The sequence below is a fragment of the Nomascus leucogenys genome, chromosome 7b (genome assembly GCF_006542625.1).
Source record: "Nomascus leucogenys isolate Asia chromosome 7b, Asia_NLE_v1, whole genome shotgun sequence".
NCBI lineage: Eukaryota > Metazoa > Chordata > Mammalia > Primates > Hylobatidae > Nomascus > Nomascus leucogenys.
In genome coordinates, this window is record NC_044387.1 from 97,697,194 (window position 1) to 97,721,788 (window position 24,595).

The following is a 24,595-nucleotide window of genomic DNA, read 5'->3' on the forward strand; positions in this document are numbered from 1 at the left end:
TAAATATTGCTAATATCAAAAATCAGTTCTTTTTCTAAGTGGGGGTGTTAAATTGAGCTAAAAGAATGCTCAAACTATTGCCCACTACACTCCTAGGCTATTCTGTAATAGTAATGTTATGAGATGAAAGGTGTAAGCAGAAAGCAGGAGAGAATAGAATCAGGTGGCAAGTACTTACACCTCTTTCCATATATATACTTATTATATATGTATACATACATATATATACGCATACTTTTCTATTTCTTTATATATATCTACATGTATCTATAGATATTGTCACTTGATATATATTGTCACTGAAATTTTTATCCACTTAGAGAGAAAGAGAATAGAAAAGCTGATAATAAAAATCTAAGTGACAATATGTTCGTTCTCAGAATCACTTAGAAAAGTGGCTTAATCCATATATGTGCTTAGGACAATCTAATTTCACCTTAGCAGTAGGCAAGTGATAGAACATTTTTTATAAGGTCAAAGGAAAACAACAGCAACAACAAAAGCAACTTGCCAGAATGGGGAAGAAAATTCTGCAACTAGATCCCTTACCTTATGCTATGTAATAGCCATGCAATCTATACAGTGATACAACCAGGACACATGTGAGGCAAACCACTAACTACTGTCTGGCATAAAAAGTTCAAACATGGCCAGGTGCAGTGGCTCACGCCCGTAATCCCAGCACCTTGGGAAGCCGAGGCGGGCAGATCACAAGGTCAGGAGTTTGAGGCCAGCCTGACCAACGTGGAACCGATCTCTACTAAAAATACAAAAATCAGCCGGGCATGGTGGCGGGTGCCTGTAGTCCCAGCTACTCGGGAGGCTGAGGCAGGAGAATGGTGTGAACCCAGGAGGCGGAGCTTGCAGTGAGCTGAGATCGCTCCACTGCACTCCAGCCTGGGTGACAGAGCCAGACTCCGTCTCAAAAAAAAGTTAAATCATGATTACATTTTCTAAGGCTTCCTTCCCAAGTTACTTTCTTGCTTTTCCCATTTTAGTGAACCACTTCCAAATTCAATGTATTTCTGATTGGCTCACAATTCTCTTTCCCAGCTGTATTATTAATATTTCACCAGTTTCCTACATATATTTCCCACAACTCCCGTGAACACCGGTAACATGACATCATCAAAGAAGTTCCTTCTGTAGACAACATCACTAGGGACACACAAACAATTCTTTTCAAAAGAAGCCACCTCTGTATTATTTAAATAATATAACAGTCAAAACTGGAACTTTATGAATGTATTTCCAAAGTAATTCCATTCCTTAAGAAATATAGGGAAATTATTTCTCTGGGGAAGAATGAGTTAAAAAGAAAACATCTTTTAGAAACACATGTGGATTGCTTTTGTCAGCTAAACTCCTAATTTGCTGGGAAGTGACAGGCCATGAATACTTCATTCTCCTTTTCCTGGTGATTTTGTAAATGACTGCCTTATTTATTAATGGAAAGCAAATATGCAAAAGTATCGTCTTAATGTAGCCGCAAGTTTAAATCTGATTTCTTTTTTCTTTTTCCAAGGCCCAGCACCAGGTTTAAGTAGGTTAGCATACCTCAGATAACCCTGAAGAGTAAGATTCCTTCTCTGAGAGTGTGAAGCTGTAGGGCTGCCATTAGTAGTTGCTAATTCCAGGTTTCAAGTCTTCATTTATGGAGAACCTGACTTAGTGGGACAGATGGCATTTTTAAAGAGGCTCCCCAGACAATTCTGATACATAGCAAGGTCCCAGAACAAATGACCTACACTGTTCTTAAAACGATAGCTTTCTCCCCTAAATTAGAAAGAACATTAAACATAAGATAGCATAGAAAAAACAGCTGAAATTCTAAAGTTTGAAGACAATATCGTACATGTACATTTATTAATGATTGTTGATTAAAAAGATGATTTTGAAGGAAAAATGCTGCTGAGAAAGCACGCGCACAACTTCTGTAGAGTTGTCATACAGAGAGTTAATCAGAAGTTAGGGAGACAAACCAAGTTAAACAACCTATTTCTTGACTTCTAATTGCAATACCCACCTCTGCGTAAGGGATTAGTAAAATTACAGTACATATCAAGTTCCCCAAATCATTTTTAAAAGAAATGATCAATACTAAATATTAGCAGCTAAAACATCATCGATTTTTGTGGCTTTAGAACTTTCACACACTTGAGAGCTCCAAAAGAGGAAAAAAGCAAAGAAAATTAACACAATTGCTCATCGGAAGATTGCCCGTATTTTCTAGTATGCACAAAACAAAGAGTATCTCATGTTCTATCAATCATCTTCCTTCCTCAAGTTTTTAGGGAATATTAAGTAAAACCAATAATCAGTGCTAAGAGATGCATCACTGTGACATACTGAAATTCAGTCAGGACTGATCATGCTGAGACTCTGCTGTTTTTTTCTTTGGGTCTAAAAAACTTGTATACTCTATTTTAAGCATCCAAATATGATGATTCCTTTTGGGTTTAATATATCACTGTGGAAATAAATCTCAAAGTAGCAATTTTTTGCAACACTGATCAGAAATCCAAATGTCACTTAAAACTTAAATATATACAAAGCACAGCCATATACATATTCATCTTCAGAGAATATAAAAAAGGTTAAATAAAAATAGATAATAAAATTTCAGATACAGAAAGTGCCACTTCAACGAAATTTATTTTTGTGTTTATTTTACAAAAAGACTTTAGAACACATGAGGAACACTAGATGATGATAGTGAGCAGCCTTTTCAGCCTTTCTTTCTTTCTTCTTTAAATACAGATGTTGACAGAAAAGATGGATTAGATGCAGTCCACTTTTTCCTCAGTTGGCTGATTTTTTTCGGAATTATAAACCATGAAACTAAACTGAGTAAATGTTGAAAGTTTATTGCAAGCAGCACCTGGGGCCAAAAATGAGAAAGACATTTGGTTAACTATAAGATGCACATATTTATAACCAATATAGATATGGCTTATTTGACTAGACACTGGCTACTGTATACCTTATGTCTAAGGCACATGGAAATACACTAGTGTCATCCTCCTCAGAACTGAGCAGTGAACAGTCCATGAAAGGAACGAGGTAGCTGGTAAGCTATCTCTTTGAACTTCAGAAAACTGGCTGATTTTTGTTGTTGTTGTTGATCTATACACATGCTGTCACTGCTACGATTATTTAACTGTTCTTACATGTTTTTCTTAGAAAAAATGATTCAGGCACATCCCCCACATTTTATTTCTCTATCCACTAGAACATTCTCATCATTCATTCATAACCTGATACCCCACCATTGCTCCCTATTCTTCTACTCTGACAGGAAGAGTCAAGAGTAATTTGTCAAGATGCTTTGTCTAATCAAGTTCATCTTCCCATGCTCAAACTCCTGGGGGAGGGTCCTCTTCGGTCATTAAATAGAAGAAACTAGTCACCTGTAAATTTATCCACAATTATATAATTATCGTTTTTTTTTCATTCTGTTAAATCCAACTTTGAGCTTTCTAATAAGGTTTATTTCTTAAGAGGGAATCAATAAAACTGCCTTATTTGATATATAAAGCTTTTCCCCTTCATAATTTTTATTGACTTTTGTGTCTTAGTGCTTAAAAAAGAATAAAGCATTCCTCAAACAAGTTTTTCAAATATAGAACTGTGAGAAGTAAAAGATCAAAGAACAATAATAAGCAAGTCCAACCTAATAAGTCATATTGATCAGTAAGCTGTGTATCTTCCCCATCTGAAAATTCACTAATGAGAATCAGCAGTGGCTGATCTTAAAATGCTTTGAAACTGTGATAGGCTCATAGGCTCATATGGAGAATAAATGAAGCGAAAGACAAGCCTCAAACAGTGCAAAAATAATTCTGCTAACCTCTTTGGTTTACTAATTAGTAATATATTTTGTTCTTTGGAGCCCCGAGAAGATCTAAATGGCTGAGGTATTTAAATAATGAATAGAAAAGAAATAGGGAAGATAATTTATTCTTGTCTATTTTTAATTAGTATAAACATTTGACTAGATTAGCCTATGTCAACATGTACTGGAGCTGAAGCTAAACTTCATTTAAGACACATATGAAAGATAAGAACTACTAGTCAGAGATTGGGTCATAACCACCAGCAGTCAATCAAGAGGCTTTTAGGTATATTTTTAACGCTGTGGGTCTTGACAGATCATCAGTTAACACTTATTCAATGCCCACTTAAGGAGTCTCTTTTTCTATTGAATATAGTGTGTTGTACACAACAATATTTAAAAAGTGTATGTTTTATAAATATTTGGAAGTTCACAGAAATACGAAATCCAAACACAACTTACCATAACTTCCAGTCACATTGGCACATATAACAGCCCCAAAGAATTCTGGAAAATACTTCTGGATTCTTGAAATCACTTTTTGGCAAGCTATGGTTGGATCTTCTCCTCTTCTCATGTATTCTACAGCTTGGTAGCTGATTGAAACAGAGGTGAAACCTTAGTGTCACAGAATAAATACTAACTCCAAACTGGGTTACTTGAAGTTAGAAATTAAAACCACCAAAATTGCCACATGTGATAGAATACACATAAATGAACAGGAGCGGGTTACTTCTATTAAAGCATCCACAAAGCAAGTCAACTTTGATACAATGTCTATCTTTTCAACTAATCCACCCATTAATTTCAGATGTGGAACATTATTTTTGGCTTTGGCTGAATAACTGTCAGTAGTAATGGCCAGAAGTCAAAAAGAATACAGAGTTTCAATGAGAAAAACAGCTACAATCAAAGGGGAAAGTAGTGTGCATGGGCACAACATCTAGCTAGGGTGGTTAAAGGTACACGATGACTGCACTTCCTACTTTTACCATCAATTATCACAGCTCCTTTACTCAGTAGCTTTACATCAATTATCTAAATAGATCGTAAGTATTCTCATCTGGAAAGCAGGGTGAGAAATACTACTTTATTTCACAGGACTATGATTACTTAACTTGAATGATTATCATTATCAAAATAATAGGCAACAAGTTTGTATGCAGTTTCTAAGAAGCTCTTGTGCACAGAAATTCAGTTACACAATACAAAAATTGTGTTTTTTTTTGTTTTTTTTTTTTTTCTTGAGACAGAGTCTCACTCTTGTTGCCCAGGCTGGAGTGCAGTGGCACGATCTTGGTTCGCTGCAACCTCTGTTTCCCAGGTTCAAGCGATTCTCCTACCTCCCCGAGTAGCTGGGACTATAGACTTGTACCACCATGCCCAGCTAAATTTCTTGTATTTTTAGTAGAAACGGTCAGGTGTTTGAGACCATGTTGGCCGGGCTGGTCTCGAACTCCTGACCTCAGGTGATCCATCTGCCTCAGTCTCCCAAAGTGCTGGGATTACAGTCGTGAGCCATGGCACCCAGCCTCAAAAATTATTTTCTATCTTAAAAGAAAAAAATATCTTCTTCAAAGGTCTCTAAAATTCACAAACTAAGAAGTCATACCTTGGTAGGAAGCGCATCAATATATCACCATTCCCAGTGGCTGCGGCTGCCCCTGCAGTATCGTCAGCATAGGCTCCAGCTCCAGGTATTGGTGAGTCTCCTACACGGCTTTGCGAGGGTATTAACAATTTAGGGCAGGAAATCGAGTGCAAAACACATTAAGTCATAAGCTGTTCCAAATAAGGGATAGTTCCACTTAGCCTCTGATACCGTTTTAAGTAAATTCTTCATCAGAACAAAGACAGAACAGGTTTTCATTAGTTCTTCAACTAAGGTTTTCACAAACCTACATTAATTATGTAAGAAGTTGTTATCACACGTGGAGTGTAAAACAGTTGAACTCATAGTAACAGAGACTAAAATGATGGTTACTGGAGGCTGGGGGAGGGGGAACTGGCGAGATGCGGGTCAAAGGACACAGAATTCCAGTTAGGCAGGAGGGTAAGTTCCAGAGGCCTACTGCGGATCATGCTGACTAAGCTTAATAACAATAGAGTGCATATTTGAAAACTGCAAAGTAGATTTTTTTTTTTTTTGAGATGGAGTCTTGCTCTGTCACCCAGCTAGAGTGCAATGGCATGATCTTGGCTCACTGCAACCTCCGCCTCCTGGGTTCAAGCAATTCTCCCTGCCTCAGCCTGCTGAGTAGCTGGGACTACAGACACAAACCACCAACCTCGGCTAATTTTTTGTATTTTTTTTCTCTTTTTTAGTAGAGATGAGGTTTCACCATGTTGGCCAGGCTGGTCTTGAACTCCTGACCTTAGGTGATCCGCCTGCCTTGGCCTTCCAAAGAGCTGGGATTACAGGCGTGAGCCACCGTGCCCAGCCGAAAACTGCTAAGTAGATTTTAAGTGTTCTCACCATAATAAAATAGGTCTGTGAGATAATAAGTGAAATAGCTTGATTTAGCCATTCTACAACATATACATACATCAAAATATCATGTTGTACACCACAAATACACATAATTTTCATTGTCATTAAAATTAATTTTTTAAAAGAACTTGTTATCAGCCAGGTATATACCAGGATGGCATAGATTTACAGTGACTATTCTATTACTACCATCCTTTATCATCTAATTTCCAGATGACTGCAACATGTTCAAAAGTCGTTTCCTTTATCTATAATCTATTTCTGCTTCCTATGTAATATGTCAAACTTTTACCAGATTTTTTTATAGTAAGAAATTTTTAATGCTTTTCTATTTCAAAATTAAATCCAGAATGCCTTAACCTGACTTAAGACTCCTTAAATCTGGCTCCAGTCTTCCCTTGTAGTCTTATCTTCCAATACCACTTCCCCTACCCCAAAATACACACACACCCCCACACCCCTTCTTCCCTAGCCAGTGGGGGCCCTGAACACACACACACACCCACAAACACCACCAGTGGGAGCCGAGTGCACACACACACACACACAACCTTCTTTCCACGCCAGTAGTTCTGAACACACACACACACACACACACACACACACACCCCTTCTTTCCAAGCCAGTGGGGGTTCAAAACACACGCACACATACACACACACCCCAGTGGGAGCCCTGCACACACACATACACCCACACAACTTTCCTAGCCAGTAGGAGCGCTGAACCTGAACTACCATGACTCAGGGGTCAGCTCCAAGCATCACTTTACTGGTGTTCCTAACTACCCCAGCTTAAAGTGATCACCTCTGCCACCTCTAAACCCTACAACACCGGCTGTGACTCCCTCTCCTGTGGCACTCAGCAGAGAGTACTGCATTTTCTTTCACACTCATTCATGGCAGCTGTGAGAATAGGGCTGTACTTTGCAACCCCCATAGCACCTGGCATATATTGCTCTGCATTCAATGTACATTTGAGAGCTCTGTTCTTTTGGAAACACTAACCCATGTATTTTGAATTTTATACCATTTGTAGATGTACCAGCAGCAATACGTCCTGTCTTATGGATTACAACCATGCCTAGAAGTTAAAAAAAAAAAATCACTGTAGGTGTATAAAGTTTACCTCAAATATAACCAAATAATTGAGCATCTGGTAATAACTGCTGTGGTCTGAATGTTTGTGTTCCCCCAAATTCACGTCAACATTCTATTCCACAAGGTGATGGTATCAAGAGGTGAGGCCTTTGGGAGCTCATTAGGTCATGAGGACAGAGCCCCCATGGATGGAATTTATGCGCTTATAAATGAGGCCCCAGAGAGCTTCCTCGCCCCTCCCATCATGTGAGGACACAGCAAGAAGATGCCATCCATGAGAAAGGAAACAGGAAACAAGCCGTCTCCAAACTCTGAACCTGCCAGTGCCTTGATCTTGAACTTCCCAGCCTCCCAAACAGTGAGGAATAAATTTCTGTTGTTTATAAGCCATCCAGTCTGGGTATTTTGTTAACTGCCATTGTAATGGGCAATTAACATTATTATTAACAGGTGGGGCCTTTAAGAGGTGATTAGGCTGAAAGGGCTTAATGCCATTATCGCAGGGAGTGGGTTCCTGATATAAACGATGAGTTCTACCCGATTTCCTGTCTCATTCTCTTGACTTCCACCTTGGGATGGCTCTTGCCAGATGCCAGCACCCTGTTCTTGAACTTCTCAGGCTCCAGAACTGTGAGCCAAATAAACTTTTGTTGATAAATTACCCAGTCTGTGGTAGTCTGTTATAGCAGCGAAAAACAAACTAAGACATAGACTAATGTAAATTTTCAACATTATAACTTGAAAAAAGTTATTTAAGGTCACTAAAATACAGCAACATAAAACTGCCAAAAAATGAAATATCAAATAAAGATTTAAAAATACACAAGTGAACAGTCATTGGGTTTTAAGTGTCTTGCATAAATAATTTACCAAATTTTATACAGATGCTAAGACAAGATGGCTCTATCTATAGAGAGGCACACTTAACTGGCAGTTAAAACAATCAAAATCAACTTCTGGTAGAAGAATAGGGAAGAGCTACAGGAAGATAATTAACTAACCTTTATCCATAAAAACTGCACAAAAGGCAAATTACCAATAGTGTCATGACCACGATCATCTTCTATTTCTTTATGGGTAGGACTATCCTGCTTTAAGATACCAGGTGGTTTGTAGGGTCCACAGTATTTTGAGGGATCTGGTATAACATTCTGTAAACAAGATTTAAGTTTTATTTCTTACAAAGGGTATTTTAGAAATTGCCAAGAAATTATGTACAATCACTAAACACTAGCAAGAAACCAAAAAAAGACATCTGGTAACTTAAAGATAAGAATTAAAAGCTAAGAAATCACTAAGTCTTACATAAAAACAAATAAGTAATTTTACTGAATATCCATTCTAGTCTAAGAATTAAATAATATAGGTGAGGTATCTATATTGCATGACACAAGTCCCTAATTTCTCTCTTCATATACACCTAAAATTCTCAACACAATAGTAGATATAAAGTTTTTAAAAATTAGATATTAATCCTTAAACAAATTAGATACACACTGGAACTTTAAATTTCAGAAATTTGTTCCTTGGCCAAAGAATTCTGAGATTTAAAGTAAAATATGTTTTAAAAGCCTTTATTGTTTTTTCAAAGCTAGGTTTATGTGAATATATTCTAAGCTGTGCTTTAAGATTCCTTTATAAATCTTAAAGGCTCAAGAATATAATGCAAACTCATAAATTTAGGTTGTGTATGTAGACTGGTATTAAAGCAAGAAACCTATTCCTATTCCTCATGTCTTACACATCAGTGCACTTAGGTGCCTCCCCTAACTTCGTTTTATGATTAGCCTCTCTCAAGTGCTAACCCAAGGGACTTCTGACTTGATGGCTACTCAAAAGTAATTAGGACTTAGGGAAGAAATATATGAGAGACTAAGATATTCCACAGAAGGACCCTGTATGGCAAAGGCAAACTGATTTATGCCGAAAGTCCCATTAAAGAAAAATTATTCCACTGGCAACATACTAGACATGTAATATTACATGTCCTCAAGTCAAGAACAAGATACTGGATATACTGCACATAAAATCTAAGAAATATTTTAGACTCATAGTTTCCAAACTGATTTTTTAGACTTAGTTACAAAGAAATACAAGCAGAGCAGCCCTGATTGAGGCAGCCACCTCCACATGGCAGAAACTTCAGTTTGAAAACTATTGCAAAAGACCAGTAGCTCTCCCCGCTGGATATGCATCCGATGCAGCTAGAGGTGTTTCAGGCACATCCATACCTGGAGAATCAACTAAAACCACTGGTTCTAATGTACAGCCAGGATGCTAACCAGCACCCTAGACAACAGGCAGGCAACAGTGAGCAGAAAAGATGTCACTGAATATTTTCAATTAACTTATTTTTTTAAATTAAATGTGTACACACCCTCCAATAATTTGGCTGGCAATTCTGAGCAAGCCAATCTGAATGAAGAGCTTGAGAAGCACTGGTAGATAAGTCTTCATTGATAAACCCCATACTTTGAGCAAATTTGGTGGCTGGAGATTGGAAAAAAGGAAAGTGTAAATTATTCAAGTATTGTCTTTTCAACAAAAATTTATGTACTGGAGGCATTCTGGGTCAGCAGCATCTTAATTGTGCTACACAAAGACTTTCAAAGGAATATTCACACATGAACAGTTTGAAGGGACTCAATTTTTAGACCTTCGATTTCCTTATGCCCTTCCTAAAACTGATCCACTTAAAACCATTGGGGTACACATTATAAGAGTTCTCGTCCTGGCCAGGCATGGTGGCTCACACCTGTAATCCCAGCACTTTGGGATGCTGAGGCAGGTGGATCATGAAGTCAAGAGATTGAGACCATCCTGGCCAACATGGTGAAACTCCGTCTCTACTAAAAATACAAAAATTAGCTGGGCGTGCTGGCGTGTGCCTGTAATCCCAGCTACTTGGGAGGCTGAGGTAGGAGAATCACTTGAACCCAGGAGGCGGAGGTTGCAGGGAGCCGAGATCGCGCCATTGCACTCCAGCCTGGGTGACAAGAGTGAAACTCCGTCTCAAAAGAAAAAAAAAGAGTTCCCTTCCCACCTCGCCTCCTCCACAATTTTCCTCCTTCCACTTCACAAAAGAAAAGGCACACTTCTCACCAATACTGAGTCTTAGAATTGCACTGAAACTAGACTGCAATGCCCACGTATAAAAAAAAAACTTTGAGACACCAAAGGAACAACTGAATTCCAATGAATGGGTAGCAGATCCTTTTACTTGTCAGGTAGTTTCTAATTCTGTAGATGCTACAAAATTGAGGGAAGCCTACTGGAGTTGTTAGATTAATAGATTATTAACAATAAATTTTGACTACAGGTCACTGTATGGTTTTTGGTCTATAACTTGGAAGGTGTTCAAATAATAGACCCCACCACAGCAAAACTTCCATTCCCTTCTTCTTAGAGATGAAGAAGTAAAGAGATTTAGAAGTTACTTATCCAGTTAAATAGATATTAAGTAAAACAGCTGGAATTTGAACTTAGGTCTGCTTTTATCCATGATTTTGTACTATTTTTCAGTGAAAACTATAGTCAAAAGACTAGAAACAATTTCAGTGTAGTTAAAAAAATACCTGACTCTCCTACTAAAAGTGTGTGTGTTGTATGTTCCAGTACTTTCCGTGCCACACCAATAGCATTTTTAATTCGTCTAAGATCTCCTACTGCTCCTACATCCATAGTAGTGCTGCAAGAAAATAGAATGCAGTTAGGAATTAAGGAGTTTTCAGAGGTTCATAGATTAAAAACATTGCTTTTCTCCAATCAATAGTGTTTTGCAGTTAAACTCCACCATCTTAACACAGAAGTGACAGCACATCCATGAAGTTCATATAGATTCCCACAATCAGACAAAATTAAGGAAAAAAATAGAAAATCAACTTGCCATATACCACAACAGCAATAATATTCTGTTTCTCCAAGCTAATTTTAAATATGGCTTTTGAAAGGGGCCTGAAGGCTTCAGGTCAGGCAAACCACAGCATTTGTGGACAGCAGATAAACGATTGCTTACAAGGTCAGAGACATAGGTTTTTAGCTTGGCATTCTCCCAGTTCTAAGGACACTACCCATCTCTCCATGTGATATTTCTATTACTCTGATTTTTCTTTTCAATTGAGAGGGAAACTGTTTAGAAAGGTCAAGTATGATAAGCTAGGGGTTTTGATCTGTGACAAAACTCATGCATTCTTTCATCTTGCTCTCAGAAGATCACAAGTCTAAATGTAACTCAACATAATAAACAGGACCTAAACGGTGTTCTTACCCATCCATGATCATGGCATCTAGTGTGGTTTCTCCAAGTTCATCAGGACTTCCTCCAAAGCCTACAGAGCCGTCACACTGCTCTCTCTCACACATGGCACAGCCGCTCTCCACTGCATCCAGGGCGGAGCCTCCAGATGCTAATGCCTTCCATGCTGTTAATCAAATCCCAATAATGCTTGTTTATATTTATATATATTTTTTCAATGCCAAATGCAACAAACCAACTCCAATTTAACAACTTTTTCACATTTACTGAGTTAAGCTGATTTTTTAACACATTAGTTTATCAAGTGCTACAAAGGAGTCAGAGTGAAGAGTCAAAATTATTTAGCTAGTTATCAGAAGAACTCAAAAAACTGGCTATTGGTGCAAGATGAAGGTTTTTTTTTTCACTTACTAATATCTATCTCTTCTATGTGTGAGAAACGAAATCAGTATCCCCTCCTTTATTTTATTTATTTATTTATTTTTTTGAGACGGAGTCTCGCTCCGTCGCCCAGGCTGGAGTGCAGTGGCGCAATCTCGGCTCACTGCAAGCTCCGCCTCCCCGGTTCACGCCATTCTCCTGCCTCAGCCTCTCCGAGTAGCTGGGACTACAGGCGCCCGCCACCACGCCCGGCTAATTTTTTTTTGTATTTTTAGTAGAGACGGGGTTTCACCGTGGTCTCGATCTTCTGACCTCGTGATCCGAGCGCCTCGGCCTCCCAAAGTGCTGGGATTACAAGAGTGAGCCACCGCGCCCGGCCCCCTCCTTTATTTTAAAAGGTACAATCGAAACTACTAAAAGGCAGTTAAATAAAAAATCCACTAAACCGCAGCCTTCTTCACACATTTCTTCTGCATCATTAGATTAAAATATGCATAATATGTGTATTGAGGTTAACACCTATCCCAGGAAGTCTTAATAACACTGAACAGCAAACAATTACAACGTGGACTTCATATGGATTAGTTCATTGGGTCTTCATAACAGCTTCTGTGGTAGGTACTGCACAATCACGACCCTCATTTTAAAGAAAAGGAAACAGAGCCACAGGTCAGGCAGTTAAAGGTCACATAGCTGGTAAGTAGCAGAGCCAGGATCCCATACATTTGGTGGTGTGGGGGAAGGGTCTTTGATGGACAATTTCTTTCCTGGTAACAACAGAATTCCTTGAAGAGTAGGTGCTCTTGTTGGTAAACACTTTAAGCATCACTACAGCATCTACAGGCTTGAAAGTGTATTTACGCAAGTTCCCTCTTTCCATACAGGCAACTTAAACACAGAACTGTCCCCCCCCCAGGCTGATGCAATTTCTTTTCGTCTCATTATCGCCGGGAGTATCTTTTTCACAGCCTGTTTCTTCATTTTCTCTGAATTGTATGCACTGCCTGTAACACAGAAATGTAGCTCCACCAAATTCTGGAGCCACTTCTGCCCCAGAAAGTTAATACGTTAGCAACCTCAGATGGAGGAGGAGCGGTCTGAAAATGACTCTTCTGGTCATTAAGCAAATGAAAGAAACAAGCATAGTACAATGCGAAAATGCCAAGATAAAGGTACGTAAAGGCTATTAACAAGACACAGAAGGCAGGAACCTAACTCATTCTGGGCACGAGGGCAGATAAGTCAGTGAACGCTTCCTGGAAGAGGTGATACCTTAGTTTAGTGGTACTCAACCCTGTCTGCAAATCGAAATCACCTAGGCAGCTTTTTAAAGAAAAACAGTTGCCCTGGTTCCAGCAGTTAGATGACAATCACAGGAGGTGGGCCCCGGCAGGATGATTTTTGAGAAGCTCCGCAGATAGTGTTAATGTACAGCAAAGGTTGGAACCTTGAATTCTAGGCGGCAAGTAAAGCATGACAACGCATGGCAAAAAAAGCAAATGGGAAAAGAGTGGGCTATGGCTGGGAAACTATTAGTCGTCTACAAAATTGCGAAGAAGTGAAGGATTAGAAACGAGAGGTGGAGACGTACACAGCCCGTGAAAAGACTGTCAGGCAGAAAAGCGTAGGTGCTACTTGATTAAAGCACAAAGGCCATAACTATGGTCAGCAGCAGGGTGGAAAATACATTGCGCTGGGGGCTGCATGAAGGGAGGACCTAAAATGCAACAGTGATACGTGGGGAGGATGCACTAAAGGCCACTTCCAAGAGACTGAGCGGCGCTGGAGACTCAGGAAGGCCTAGAGGGCGGGACCGCGAGGCCCGGCCCAGCCCGGCGCTCGTCCGTCCTCCCTGCCCGGTGACTGCAGCGGGGCGGGCTAGTCCTCCCCACCCGCAAGCTCCCGCGGCGCAGCCACCCGCCCAGGCCGCCAACCCGCACCTGCTTCGGTTGCATTCTTAAAAGGCCAAGTGTTGAGGACCAGGGGCAGAGGGCTGGAGCAGCGCACTAGGGCCTGGCAGAGCAGAAACGGAACGAGAAGCAAAGGCAAGTTCGACTTCCGCGCCATCCCTGAGCGCCGAAGAGACCAGCGCGAGAAAAGTCCCGGCAGCCAGCGATCGCCGAACAATTAATCCCCAGTGCCCCGCCCGCCTAGCGGCCACGCTCGCTCTCTCGGGGGTGCGCTCAGGTCTCCCTCAACTCTCGCGAGACGAGGCGTCCCTGGGCCCGCTGGAGACTTGTGTCACGGGGTGCTGAGCTGTTCCCTGCGCTAAGGTGCTTCTTCCTAAGTGCTGTGGTGATTTTTAAAATAGCCAAACAAGTTGCTGCTTTTCCTGTTGTTAAAATAGATTTAGCTTGATATTGGGAATTTAATATAAAATTATTCAACTGTGGGTTGCAGGGCCCCAGGAACTTTAGCTGATCGTTGTGTACTGTGGATTTGGTTCTTTTACTGTCTTTTTAATTTAAAGTTGAAGTTGAAAAGTTTGTCAAACTCAGTATATTCTTGGGGATCCCAGGCCTCGGAGATATGCAGTAGTTATTGAGTGTAGGTGAGGCGTGTTTGCTTAGGATCGGATTCATTTTAGATTTTTTTTCCATTCATAGCGTCCGTCATTTTCGCACCACAGCTTTTTGTAGCACTTCCTCTCATTATAAATCCCTGAGCTGGAAGAAAAACAGAAACAGCCTATGTACCCCCTACCTAGCACACTGAAGTGCAGCTTCCTGCACCTCCAGGGCAAGAAGACTACCTCCATTCCTTTTTAAATGTATTTTTACCTTCCTGCCTGGCACTATTAAGTGCTAAATAAATGAATAAAAGGAGGAATGGGGACTTTAAGTGCGTGGTGGAGGCTGCTCAGTTTTATTGCTGGGCAGACTTGCGAACATGAACTAATAATCCCTTTGGGCGTCTGGAATGCCTGCCCATGTTGCCAAGGCAAGACATATAATCAGATAATTTTTAAAAGCATCTATAAATCTATACAAACTTTAAAAATATGAACTAGGCCAGGTGCAACGGCTCACGCCTGTAATTCCGGCACTTTGGGATGCTGAGGCGGGTGGATCACGAGGTCAGGAGTTCGAGACCAGCCTGGCCAACATAGTGAAATCCCATCTCTACTAAAAATACAAAAATTAGCCGGGCGTGGTGGTGCATGCCTGTAGTCCCAGCTACTTGGGAGGCTGAGGCAGAATTGCTTGAACCCGGGAGGTGGAGATTGCGCTAAACTGAAATCGTGCCACTTCACTCCAGCCTGGGCAACAGAGCGAGACTTTGTCTCAAAAATAAATAAATAAATGTAAAAATGTAAACTAGGTAGGAGTTGTGAGACTTACAAAACCTTCAAGGCTCTTATTGATTGCTAGGAAATTAAATACATAATTTAAAGAACATAAGATAGCCCAGAAGTATCATTATCCCGCTGGGGAAGTGTTATTTAAAAGGTACAATAAAGAGAAATTTTCTAAGTTCCTTTCATGGGGTTTGGAAGAGGAACAAGTCATCTCTGCCGGAGTAATCAGCATAACCCAATGGCAGGTGAAACTGGAAACTTGGGTGAAACAGGGTAAGAAAGCAAGAAAAACATACATTGTCCTCTGAGTAAATTTTCCTTAGCTCCTGGGCTTAGTATTTTTATGCAGCCTCAAGGAATTAGGACATGCCTTTAGCAAAAATTGTAAAATACAGTACATGGACAATTGGTCTTAGTACCCCACTGATCTCTCTAGCCTCTTCCTGTTTTTTAAGGTATTTGTGTTTCTTCTGGTGGAAAGAGCCTGATCTGTTACCTCCTACTATGTCTAATTCTCCAAAATTCTTTTTTCTTAAATAAAAATTCCTGTCAGAGAAACAGCTAAATTACACTATAGTGGGAATGGCTGATAGAAGGTCTCAATATATCAACTTTTCCATGGATATTTGTATGTATGTATGTATGTATTTATTTATTTTTTGAGATGGAGTCTTGCTCTATCGCCCAGGCTGGAGTTCAGTGGTGTAATCTCAGCTCACTGCAACCTCCACCTCCTGCATTCAAGAGATTCTCTTGCCCCAGTCTCCTGAGTAGCTGGGATTGCTACTGCCCACCACCATGCCTGGCTAATTTTTGTATTTTTAGTAGAGACAGGTTTTGCCATTTTGCCCAGGTTGGTCTTGAACTCCTGACCTCAGGTGATCCACCCCCACCCCCCCCCGACCTCCCAAAATGCTGGGATTACAGGTGTGAGCCACCGTGCCTGGCCGGATATTTGTATTTAAATAACTAATATGCAATCCCTAAAGAATCTACCCGATTCAGTGTCTTCTTAGTGGCTACTAAAATACCCACTGGATCGACTATCCAGTTTGCCTAAACTGTAGCTATTTCTTAAAGAAGTTAAATTCGTCCGGATATTTGGTTCCTTCTGGAGTAGTTTTCCTTTGACTAACACTTGAAAAATAATTTTCATTTTAGTCCTAGGAGTAACCTTCTGTTACTCTCACTTAGGTCCTCTTTTGGGCCTAAATATAATTAGGTCCTTCGCCTTTGTTTCGAGGGAAATCTAAACAAAAGGGAACACCTGTTAACAGGTAGCGATGCCGCACGAAAGTGCTGGGAAGGGAATGCTGGGAAGGGAAGGGCGTGGTCCCTTTAAATGATACGGAAGGGGGACGGGAAGTGCTGGGTAGAGGAGGGCGTGGTCCCCAGCTAGGGCTTCTTCCCTGGGCCTGTGCCCACCTAGGTGAAGACAGGCATTTTTGTTTTCCTGCCCGAATGTTGCATTTCCCAAGACCACCCTGGCCTGCCATGCTCTCATCCTGTGCCTATAAAAACCCCGAGACCCTGGCGGGCAGACACACAAGCAGCTGGACTTTGAGAGGATCATATCGGCAGAGAATACAGGGGCGGCTGGATGTCGAAAAGAACGCACCAGCATAGGAGCACACCGGCATGCTGGCAGGCCGTTGACCAGGGGAAAAATGCAGAGTTTGTCCGGGGAGGTCAGAGAGGAGTCAGGCCGCCATACCTGACTCCAGAGAAAACCGTCTCCCTTCTGGTTCCCTCGTCTGCCGAGAGCTACTTCCACTCAATAAAACTTTCCACTCATTCTTCAAGCCCACGTGCGATCCAATTCTTCTGGTGCACCAAGGTAAGAACCCGGGATACAGAAAGCCCTCTGTCTTTTCGATAAGGCAGGGGTCTAATTGAGCTAACACAAAACGCCTACGGACGTTAAACTAAAAGAGCACCCTGTAACACACGCCCACCGGGGCTTCAGCTGTGAACATTCACACCTAGACACTGCTGTGGGGTCGGAGCCTCACAGTCTGCCTGTCTGTATGCCCCTATAGAGGTTTGAGCAGCAGGGCACTGAGAAAGCGAGCCACGCCCCCATCACACGCCCTGCAAGGGGGACAAGGGAACTTTTCCTGTTTCAGTAGCAGACCGTAAAATAAATGCTCCTCAGTTTTTCCAGCATCCTCTCCAATTTTTCATTCTTTTAAATCATTATACACAAGGGCAGAGATATTTAGTGTTACTGATAAATCAAAGGAACTATTTGTAAAATTATTTTTATTTAAATTTAGAATGCATTTCACAATTTTGTTTGGCAAAATGTTTCTGTTCCTAAATAGAGCTTACTTATAACTAGCAATACTTCCGGAGGATTTTCAAGACTTAGATTTTAAAACTTAGGGTGTGGCCAGGCCCGGTGGCTCATGTCATGGCACTTTGGGAGGCTGAGGTGGGTGGATGGCTTGAGCCCAGGAGTTTGAGACCAGCCTGGGCAACATAGCGAGATTCCTGTCTCTATTAAAAAAAATAAAAAAACAAACAGGTGACTATATATCAACTGTGGTTGACTCATGTAAGCTTCCTAAGCCATGCTTTTCTCGTCTATAAAATGGAGATAATAATAGTATTCTTTCTTACTTTACAAAGCTTTGTGAATGAGGTAGGAGATGTGGGAGAATGGTGGAATACCAGGCAAATTAAATAAAATTCTCTTATTCTGATTTGCCATTCCCAAGTATCTATAATTGATGTCAAGGAGGCAGTCCAGAAACATACAAGGCAGTAAAAAGAAATCAATTTGATCAATTTGAGATACAGAAATTTCCACAGGAAGAATAAAGAGTTGGCCCAATACCTATAATGCATTTGAAAGTAATCACTTAGAATTTCCTTGAATATATTAAATGAGAATTAAAAATAATGTTTTTAGTTTACTTGGAGCTGCCTGAAATTTGGTTTAAATGCTTATAAAGATGGTGCATGGCAGGACTGTGAGATTTCTGGATGTCTTAAAAACAGCACCCTTAAGTCTTAACAAGGGGAAAGCCTCAAATGGAATCTTAAGTGATGTTGCAAATAGAACCTTTGCGTGTGTTTGTGTGTGTGTGTGTGTGTGTGTGTGTGTGTGTGTTGGAGGTGGGTGGAGGAGTTTCAGACAGCTGCAGGCTCTCATTTCCTCTAAGCTTCATGGCTTTCAATTTATCAGTCTCAGAAGGATGAAGAGTTGAGTCCCTCCTGATAGCATTTGAAGCTGTGGTTCCACAGAGGATTTAATGCTGTAGTTGCAGGGAGTCTAGGTATTTCAATTCTGAGGCTTAAAAAACTAAGCCATCCCCTCCGGCTTTTGCACTGATGCTGTGAAATCCATTTGAGAAACATGTCCATGTTTTGCTACTTGTTCAAAGCTGTAAGCGTGACTTGGCATTGAAATGATAATTTCTTTTTCAAAACTCCCCACTGAACTATTACCTAGGTTATCTAAATATAGGCTATTTACTTGATTGGCATTTGCTCTTGTCAGTCTCATAAACTGTAAGTAATGATTTTTGCTGATGTTAGAGCATTGTGGTACTGTGTTTCTAATTTAAATCAATGTCTACATTAATCTGGGAACATTTGATGTTACTACCTGATTGTACATTCTGGATGTAATTAGAGTCATTATACAGAAATAAGTGTCATCTTCTTATTCTCTAAATGAGAAAAGAGAGCGTTCTTCTTTTCTGAAATAATTTTTCTGGGTCATGCCCCCAAAACCATTTGTCAAATCAATAGCAGATTCTAATCACAAACTTTTTTGACTTTTTAACCTTTAAAAGTCATCTTAGTGACTTATAAAGACCAAGATTGTGCAGTAGAATGTGGGCCTATTAAGTTATTTCTTATCAAAATAAATTATGTACAACATATTTTCAATGTGTAATTGTAATACTGGGCCACTGCTGTGATATAGTTTTCATAACAAGGACATAGTAGACTATTAAACACGGTGGATCTTGCTTTTTGTGACAGTTGTTTGTAACATTATGATGTCGTCATAAATGTGATCCTTTACAATAGTAAAGCCTTAGGGCAACAGAGTAGATGTTAGGATGTCTTCCTACCACTTAAAAAATGACTTTGACATTGTTAAGGTAGTGTGACAGATGGTTTCAATAAAGAAATTCAATAATAAAAGCAAACTTCTAAACTAACAGTGACTTACAGGAAGTACATTATGCATTTAAAATGATACCTACTTGTTGATCATGATAATGAGTATTAGAAAACTATCCAAATAATGAACACATGTATCCCGTGTGTAACTACACACATAGTCTGTTATTTCTCAATCAATCATATAAAAATATGAAAGGAAAGATTTTCACATAACATAACTTATTTTTTTCATTTTTTAGAAACACTTTTGTGTCCTTCAAATATCGCTGAAATACTCTAGCTCTTGTTGAAAATCACCAGCCTCTTGACATTTTGATACGCATCTGGTGAAAAATCTTGGTATTATGCACACTGTTGTAGAATCTGCTTTTTTATTTAATATCTCTTTGACTTCTGCATATCATTAAAATTTATGCTTTTTAAAAACCTTCATTGTGCAATGTAAATACAGTAAAGGGCATAAAATGTAAATAAATAGATTAAAGAATTTCGTAGAAAATGAACAGCTATGTAATCACCACTTATATAAACAAATAGAATATTGTCGATACCCCAGAAAACCGCTAAGAACCTCTATAACATGTTCTCTGAAAACTTAAAAAAATCTAAATTTTTTATTTTTATAGATATGGGGTATAAGTGTAGTTGTGTTATATGTATATATTGAGTAATGGTGACATCTGGGCTTTTAGTGTACCCATCACCCAAACAGTATACATTGCACCCAAAAGGTTGTATTTCATTCCTCACCCCCTCCATCCCTCCTACCTTTCGGAGTCTTCTGTTATTCCACTCTAAATGTCCGTGTGTACTCATTGTTTAGCTCCCACTTACGAATGAAAACATCCAGTTTTTTGCTTTCCGTTTCTGAGTTATTTCACTAAGGATAATGGCCTTCAGTTCCATTAACATTGCTGCAAACGACATGATTTCATTCATTTTTATGGATGAGTAGTATTCTATGGTGTGTGTGTGTGTGTGTATACATATATCACATTTTTAATCCAGTTGTTTGCTGATGGACATTTAGGTTGATTCCATGACTTTGCTATTGTGAAGAGTGTTGTGATAAACATTTGAGTGCAGGTGTCTTTTTGATAAGATAATTTCTTTCCCTTTGGTTAGATACCCAGTAGTGGGATCGCTGGATCTAAGGGTAGATCTATTTTTAGTTCTTTGAGAAATCTCCATACTGTTTTCCATAGAGATTATACTAATTTACATTCCCACCAACTGTGTATAAGTGTTCCTTTTTCTACACATCCTTGCCAACATCTGTTGCTTCTTGCCTTTTTAGTAATAGCCATTCTGACTGGTATGAGATGGTATCTCATTGTGGTTTTAATTTGCATTTTTCTGATGATTACTGATGTTGAACATTTTTTTTCATATCGTTGTTTGCCACTTGTATGTCTTCTTTTGAAAAATATGTGTTCATGTCTTTGCCTACTCTTTAATGGGGTTATTTGTTGTTTTTGTCATTGTATTGTTTGAGTTACTCCTAAATTCTGGATATTAGTCCTTTGCCAGATGAATTGTTTCCAAATATTTTCTCCCATTCTGAAGGTTGTCTCTTTACTCTGTTGATTACTACTTTTGCTCTGCAGAAGCTTGTAGATTTAATTCAGTCCCAGTAGTCTATTTTTGGTTTTGTCACATTTCCTTTTGAGGACTTAGTTGTAAGTTCTTTGCCTAGACCAATGTCCAAAAGAGTTTTTCCTAGATTTTATGATTTTATTCTAGAATTTTTATAGTTTCAGGTCTTAGATATAAGTTGAAGACTTTATGTAAGAGCAATTTTTGGTTCACAGCAAAATTGAGCAGAAAGTACAAAATATACCCCTGCCCCCACACGTGATAGCTTTCCCACCAGAGTGGCACATTTGTTAACAGTTGATGAACAAATTGTACACATCATTATCATTCCACATCCATAGTTCATGTATATATTTTTTGAGACAGAGTCTGGCTCTGTCACCCAGGCTGGAGTGCAGTGGTGCAATCTCGGCTCACTGCAAGCTCCGCCTCCCGGGTTCACGCCATTCTCCTGCCTCAGCCTCCCGAGTAGCTGGGACTACAGGCACCTGCCACCACGCCCGGCTAATTTTTTGTACTTTTAGTAGAGAGGAGGTTTCACCACATTAGCCAGGATGATCTCGATCTCCTGACCTCATGACCGCTTGCCTCGGCCTCCCAAAGTGCTGGGATTACAGGCGTGAGCCACTGTGCCCGTCCCCATAGTTTCATATTAGGGTTCACACTTGGTATTGTACATTCTGTGGGTTTGACAAATGTATACTGGCATATATTCCATTACAGTATTGCAAGAATCCTCTGCGCCACCTATTCATCCCTCCCTCCCCTCTAACCCATGGCAACCACTGACCTTTTTACTGTCTCCATGGTTTTTGCCTTTCCCGGAATGTCATTTAATTGGAATTGTGCAGTATGGAGACTTTTTAGATTGGCTTCTTTCACTTTGTAATATGCATTTAAGGTTCCTTCATGTCTTTTCATGGCTTGATAGCTCATTTTGTTTAAGCGCTGAATAATACTCCATTGTCTGGATGTATCACAGTTTATTCATTCTCCTGCTGAAGGACATCTTGGCTGCTTCCAAGTTTTGGGAATTATGAATAAAGCTGCTGTAAACATCCATGTGCACCTGGGTGTGGTGGTGCATGTCTGTAATCCTAGCTACTGGGAAGGCTGAGGCATGAGGATTGCTTGAGGCCAGGAGTTAGAGACCAGCCTGAACAATGTAGCTAGACTGTGTTTCAAAAAAAATTTTTTTTAAGTTAACTTTGTGGTGGCAACTGCTGCCTGTAGTCCCAGCTATTAAATGAAAGGCCGAGGCAGGAGGATTGCTCAAGCTCAGGGTTTCAAAACTAGAATGAGCTGTTTGCACCACGGCCCTCCAGCCTGGGGCAACACAATGAGACCTCATCTCTGAAAAAAAATTCCATGTGCAGATACAATGTAATTTTAAAGGACGTATGAAATCTATTTATGATGCACAGAAATTACTTAACCATTGATTTCTGTTGCTTTAAAAATTTTGGCTTTGTATACGAAGAATTTTTTCAGAATTAACCTGTCAGATACTATGTTGAGTTTATATGATAGTCAGTAGCAATTAAAATAGCATCATGCTAGATCATGAGTGAAGATCAGTATGAGGAATTCAGGACTCTGACAGAGCAGAGTTAGCTCTGTCTGTTACTAACAATAAGGTTTCTCAAGAGTCAGGGCAGATTTAGAGATTAAGCAGGTCTCCAAATTCAGGACAAATTCAGGGAGTCAGGTGGTTTGAGAGAATGGTATCATAAGAACTCTGATATGAGGAAGCCCCTCATGTATCAGAGGGGCTTGAGACAGTGTCTTGCTCTGTTGCCCAGGCTGGAGTCCAGTGGTGCAATCTTGCCTCAAGATTGAGAGGATTGGCAGTGTATCCTCTGCCTCTTGGGTTCAAGCAACCCTTCCACCTCACCCTGCTGAGCAGCTGGAATCCCAGGTGTGGGCCACCACACCCAGCTAATGTAGCTTCTGTGGAAGAGGCTTTTTGATCCTCCTGTCATCTTTGTAATTTTCTACTAACCACAGAATTGGGTAGCTGTGAAACCACTAACTTTTAATTGCACCCAAAACTCTGAGGACACTCTGTAGTTTAGGTGCTCTTATTACTGGATGGCCCTTAGAATAAAGGCATGGCAGGCTGGGCGCGGTGGCTCACGCTTGTAATCCCAGCACTTTGGGAGGCCGAGGCGGGCGGATCACGAGGTCAGGAGATCGAGACCACGGTGAAACCCCGTCTCTACTAAAAATACAAAAAAAATTAGCCGGGCGTGGTGGTGGGCGCCTGTAGTCCCAGCTACTCGGAGAGGCTGAGGCAGGAGAATGGCGTGAACCCGGGAGGCGGAGCTTGCAGTGAGCCGAGATTGCGCCACTGCACTCCAGCCTGGGCGACAGAGCGAGACTCCGTCTCAAAAAAAAAAAAGAATAAAGGCACGGCTTAAAAATTTTTTTTTTAATGCTGGGTCTCACTGTGTTTCCCAGGCTGGGTGCAGTGGCTATTCAAAGGTACAATCATAGCTCGCTGCAGCCTGGAACTCCTGGACTCAAGCGATCCTCCTGCCTCAGCTGTGACTAACAGGTGTGTACCACCGCACTCAACTCATAAATCATTAAACCCCTTGAATTTTATAGGCTTAGAGTTATGATCATTGTAACTGCAATTTTGTATTAGCTTTAAGTGCTTTCGGTTGCAAATAACAGAAAACTTAATGGTGATTTAAAGCGACAAGGCTTTACTTTTTTGCACCTAATAAGAAAGCTGCTGGCATTGGTTCAGTAGCTCTAAACCGTGAGAACTTACTTGCTGCTTTATTTTCACAAGACAGCTACTGTTGCTGCAGACATACATCCACATTCAAGCTGGGGAAAAGGACAAGGACCTGGTATCAGCCACATCTTTCCCTTTTCATCCAGAAAGCAAAAGCCTTCTCAGACACTCCCAGTAGAATACTACTTTATTCTCATCATCAGAATAATGCCACCTGGCCTTTTCAATAAAGTTTCCAGTATTCACAATATTTCTTTCTTTTTTTCAAAAAATTTTGAAGGATCTGGATTTCGCTTCTGGATCAACATAGTATACATTGGGGCCAGGAGCAGTGACTCACACCTGTAATTCCAGCTCTTCGGGAGGCCAGAGCAGGCAGAGATCACTTTAGGCCAGGAGTTCGAGACCAGCATGGCCAACATGGCGAAACCCATGTCTTCTAAAAATACAAAAAATTAGCTGGGTGTGGTGGTGCATGCCAGTAATCACAGCTACTCAGGAGGCTGAGGCAGGAGAATTGCTTCAGCCTCTCCCCTCCCCTCCCCTTCTCTCCCCTCCTCGCCTTTCCTCTCCTCTCCTCTCCCTTTTCTTTTCAAAAGTGTTTATTGGCTGCCTACCGTGTGTCAGAGGTTGCCGTGAGCTCAGATCAGGCCACTGCACTCCAGTCTAGGCAATAGAACGAGACTATGTTTCAAAAAACAAACAAGAAAGCCTCAAAACCCCACATGGTGTATAATGGGAATAGCACAT

The 24,595-nt window shown here is 40.4% G+C and overlaps 1 protein-coding gene across 1 annotated transcript; it reads right to left on the reverse strand.

Annotated features, from left to right (window-relative positions):
• Positions 1 to 2,636: 2,636 nt before the first annotated feature.
• AGA (aspartylglucosaminidase) lies at positions 2,637 to 14,257 on the reverse strand. Its single transcript, XM_003276672.4, has 9 exons — positions 14,003 to 14,257; positions 11,694 to 11,847; positions 11,002 to 11,114; positions 9,804 to 9,916; positions 8,463 to 8,577; positions 7,334 to 7,409; positions 5,448 to 5,555; positions 4,298 to 4,431; positions 2,637 to 2,881 (listed from the first exon to the last, which is right to left on the reverse strand). The coding sequence occupies exons 1-9, from the start codon at positions 14,127 to 14,129 to the stop codon at positions 2,781 to 2,783; spliced, it is 1,041 nt and encodes a 346-aa protein (XP_003276720.1). The 5' UTR covers positions 14,130 to 14,257; the 3' UTR covers positions 2,637 to 2,780.
• Positions 14,258 to 24,595: the final 10,338 nt, after the last annotated feature.

Bases quoted from the DNA above. Each gene is read 5' to 3' on its own strand.
- AGA (XM_003276672.4), bottom strand. From the start codon at position 14,129: ATGGCGCGGAAGTCGAACTTGCCTTTGCTTCTCGTTCCGTTTCTGCTC. The intron at 8,578-9,803 runs GTGTGTACACAT...TCTTGTTTACAG, and splicing joins GCCAGCCAAATTATTGGAGG to AATGTTATACCAGATCCCTC. The intron at 4,432-5,447 runs GTATGACTTCTT...TGTTTCAATCAG, and splicing joins TTGATGCGCTTCCTACCAAG to CTACCAAGCTGTAGAATACA.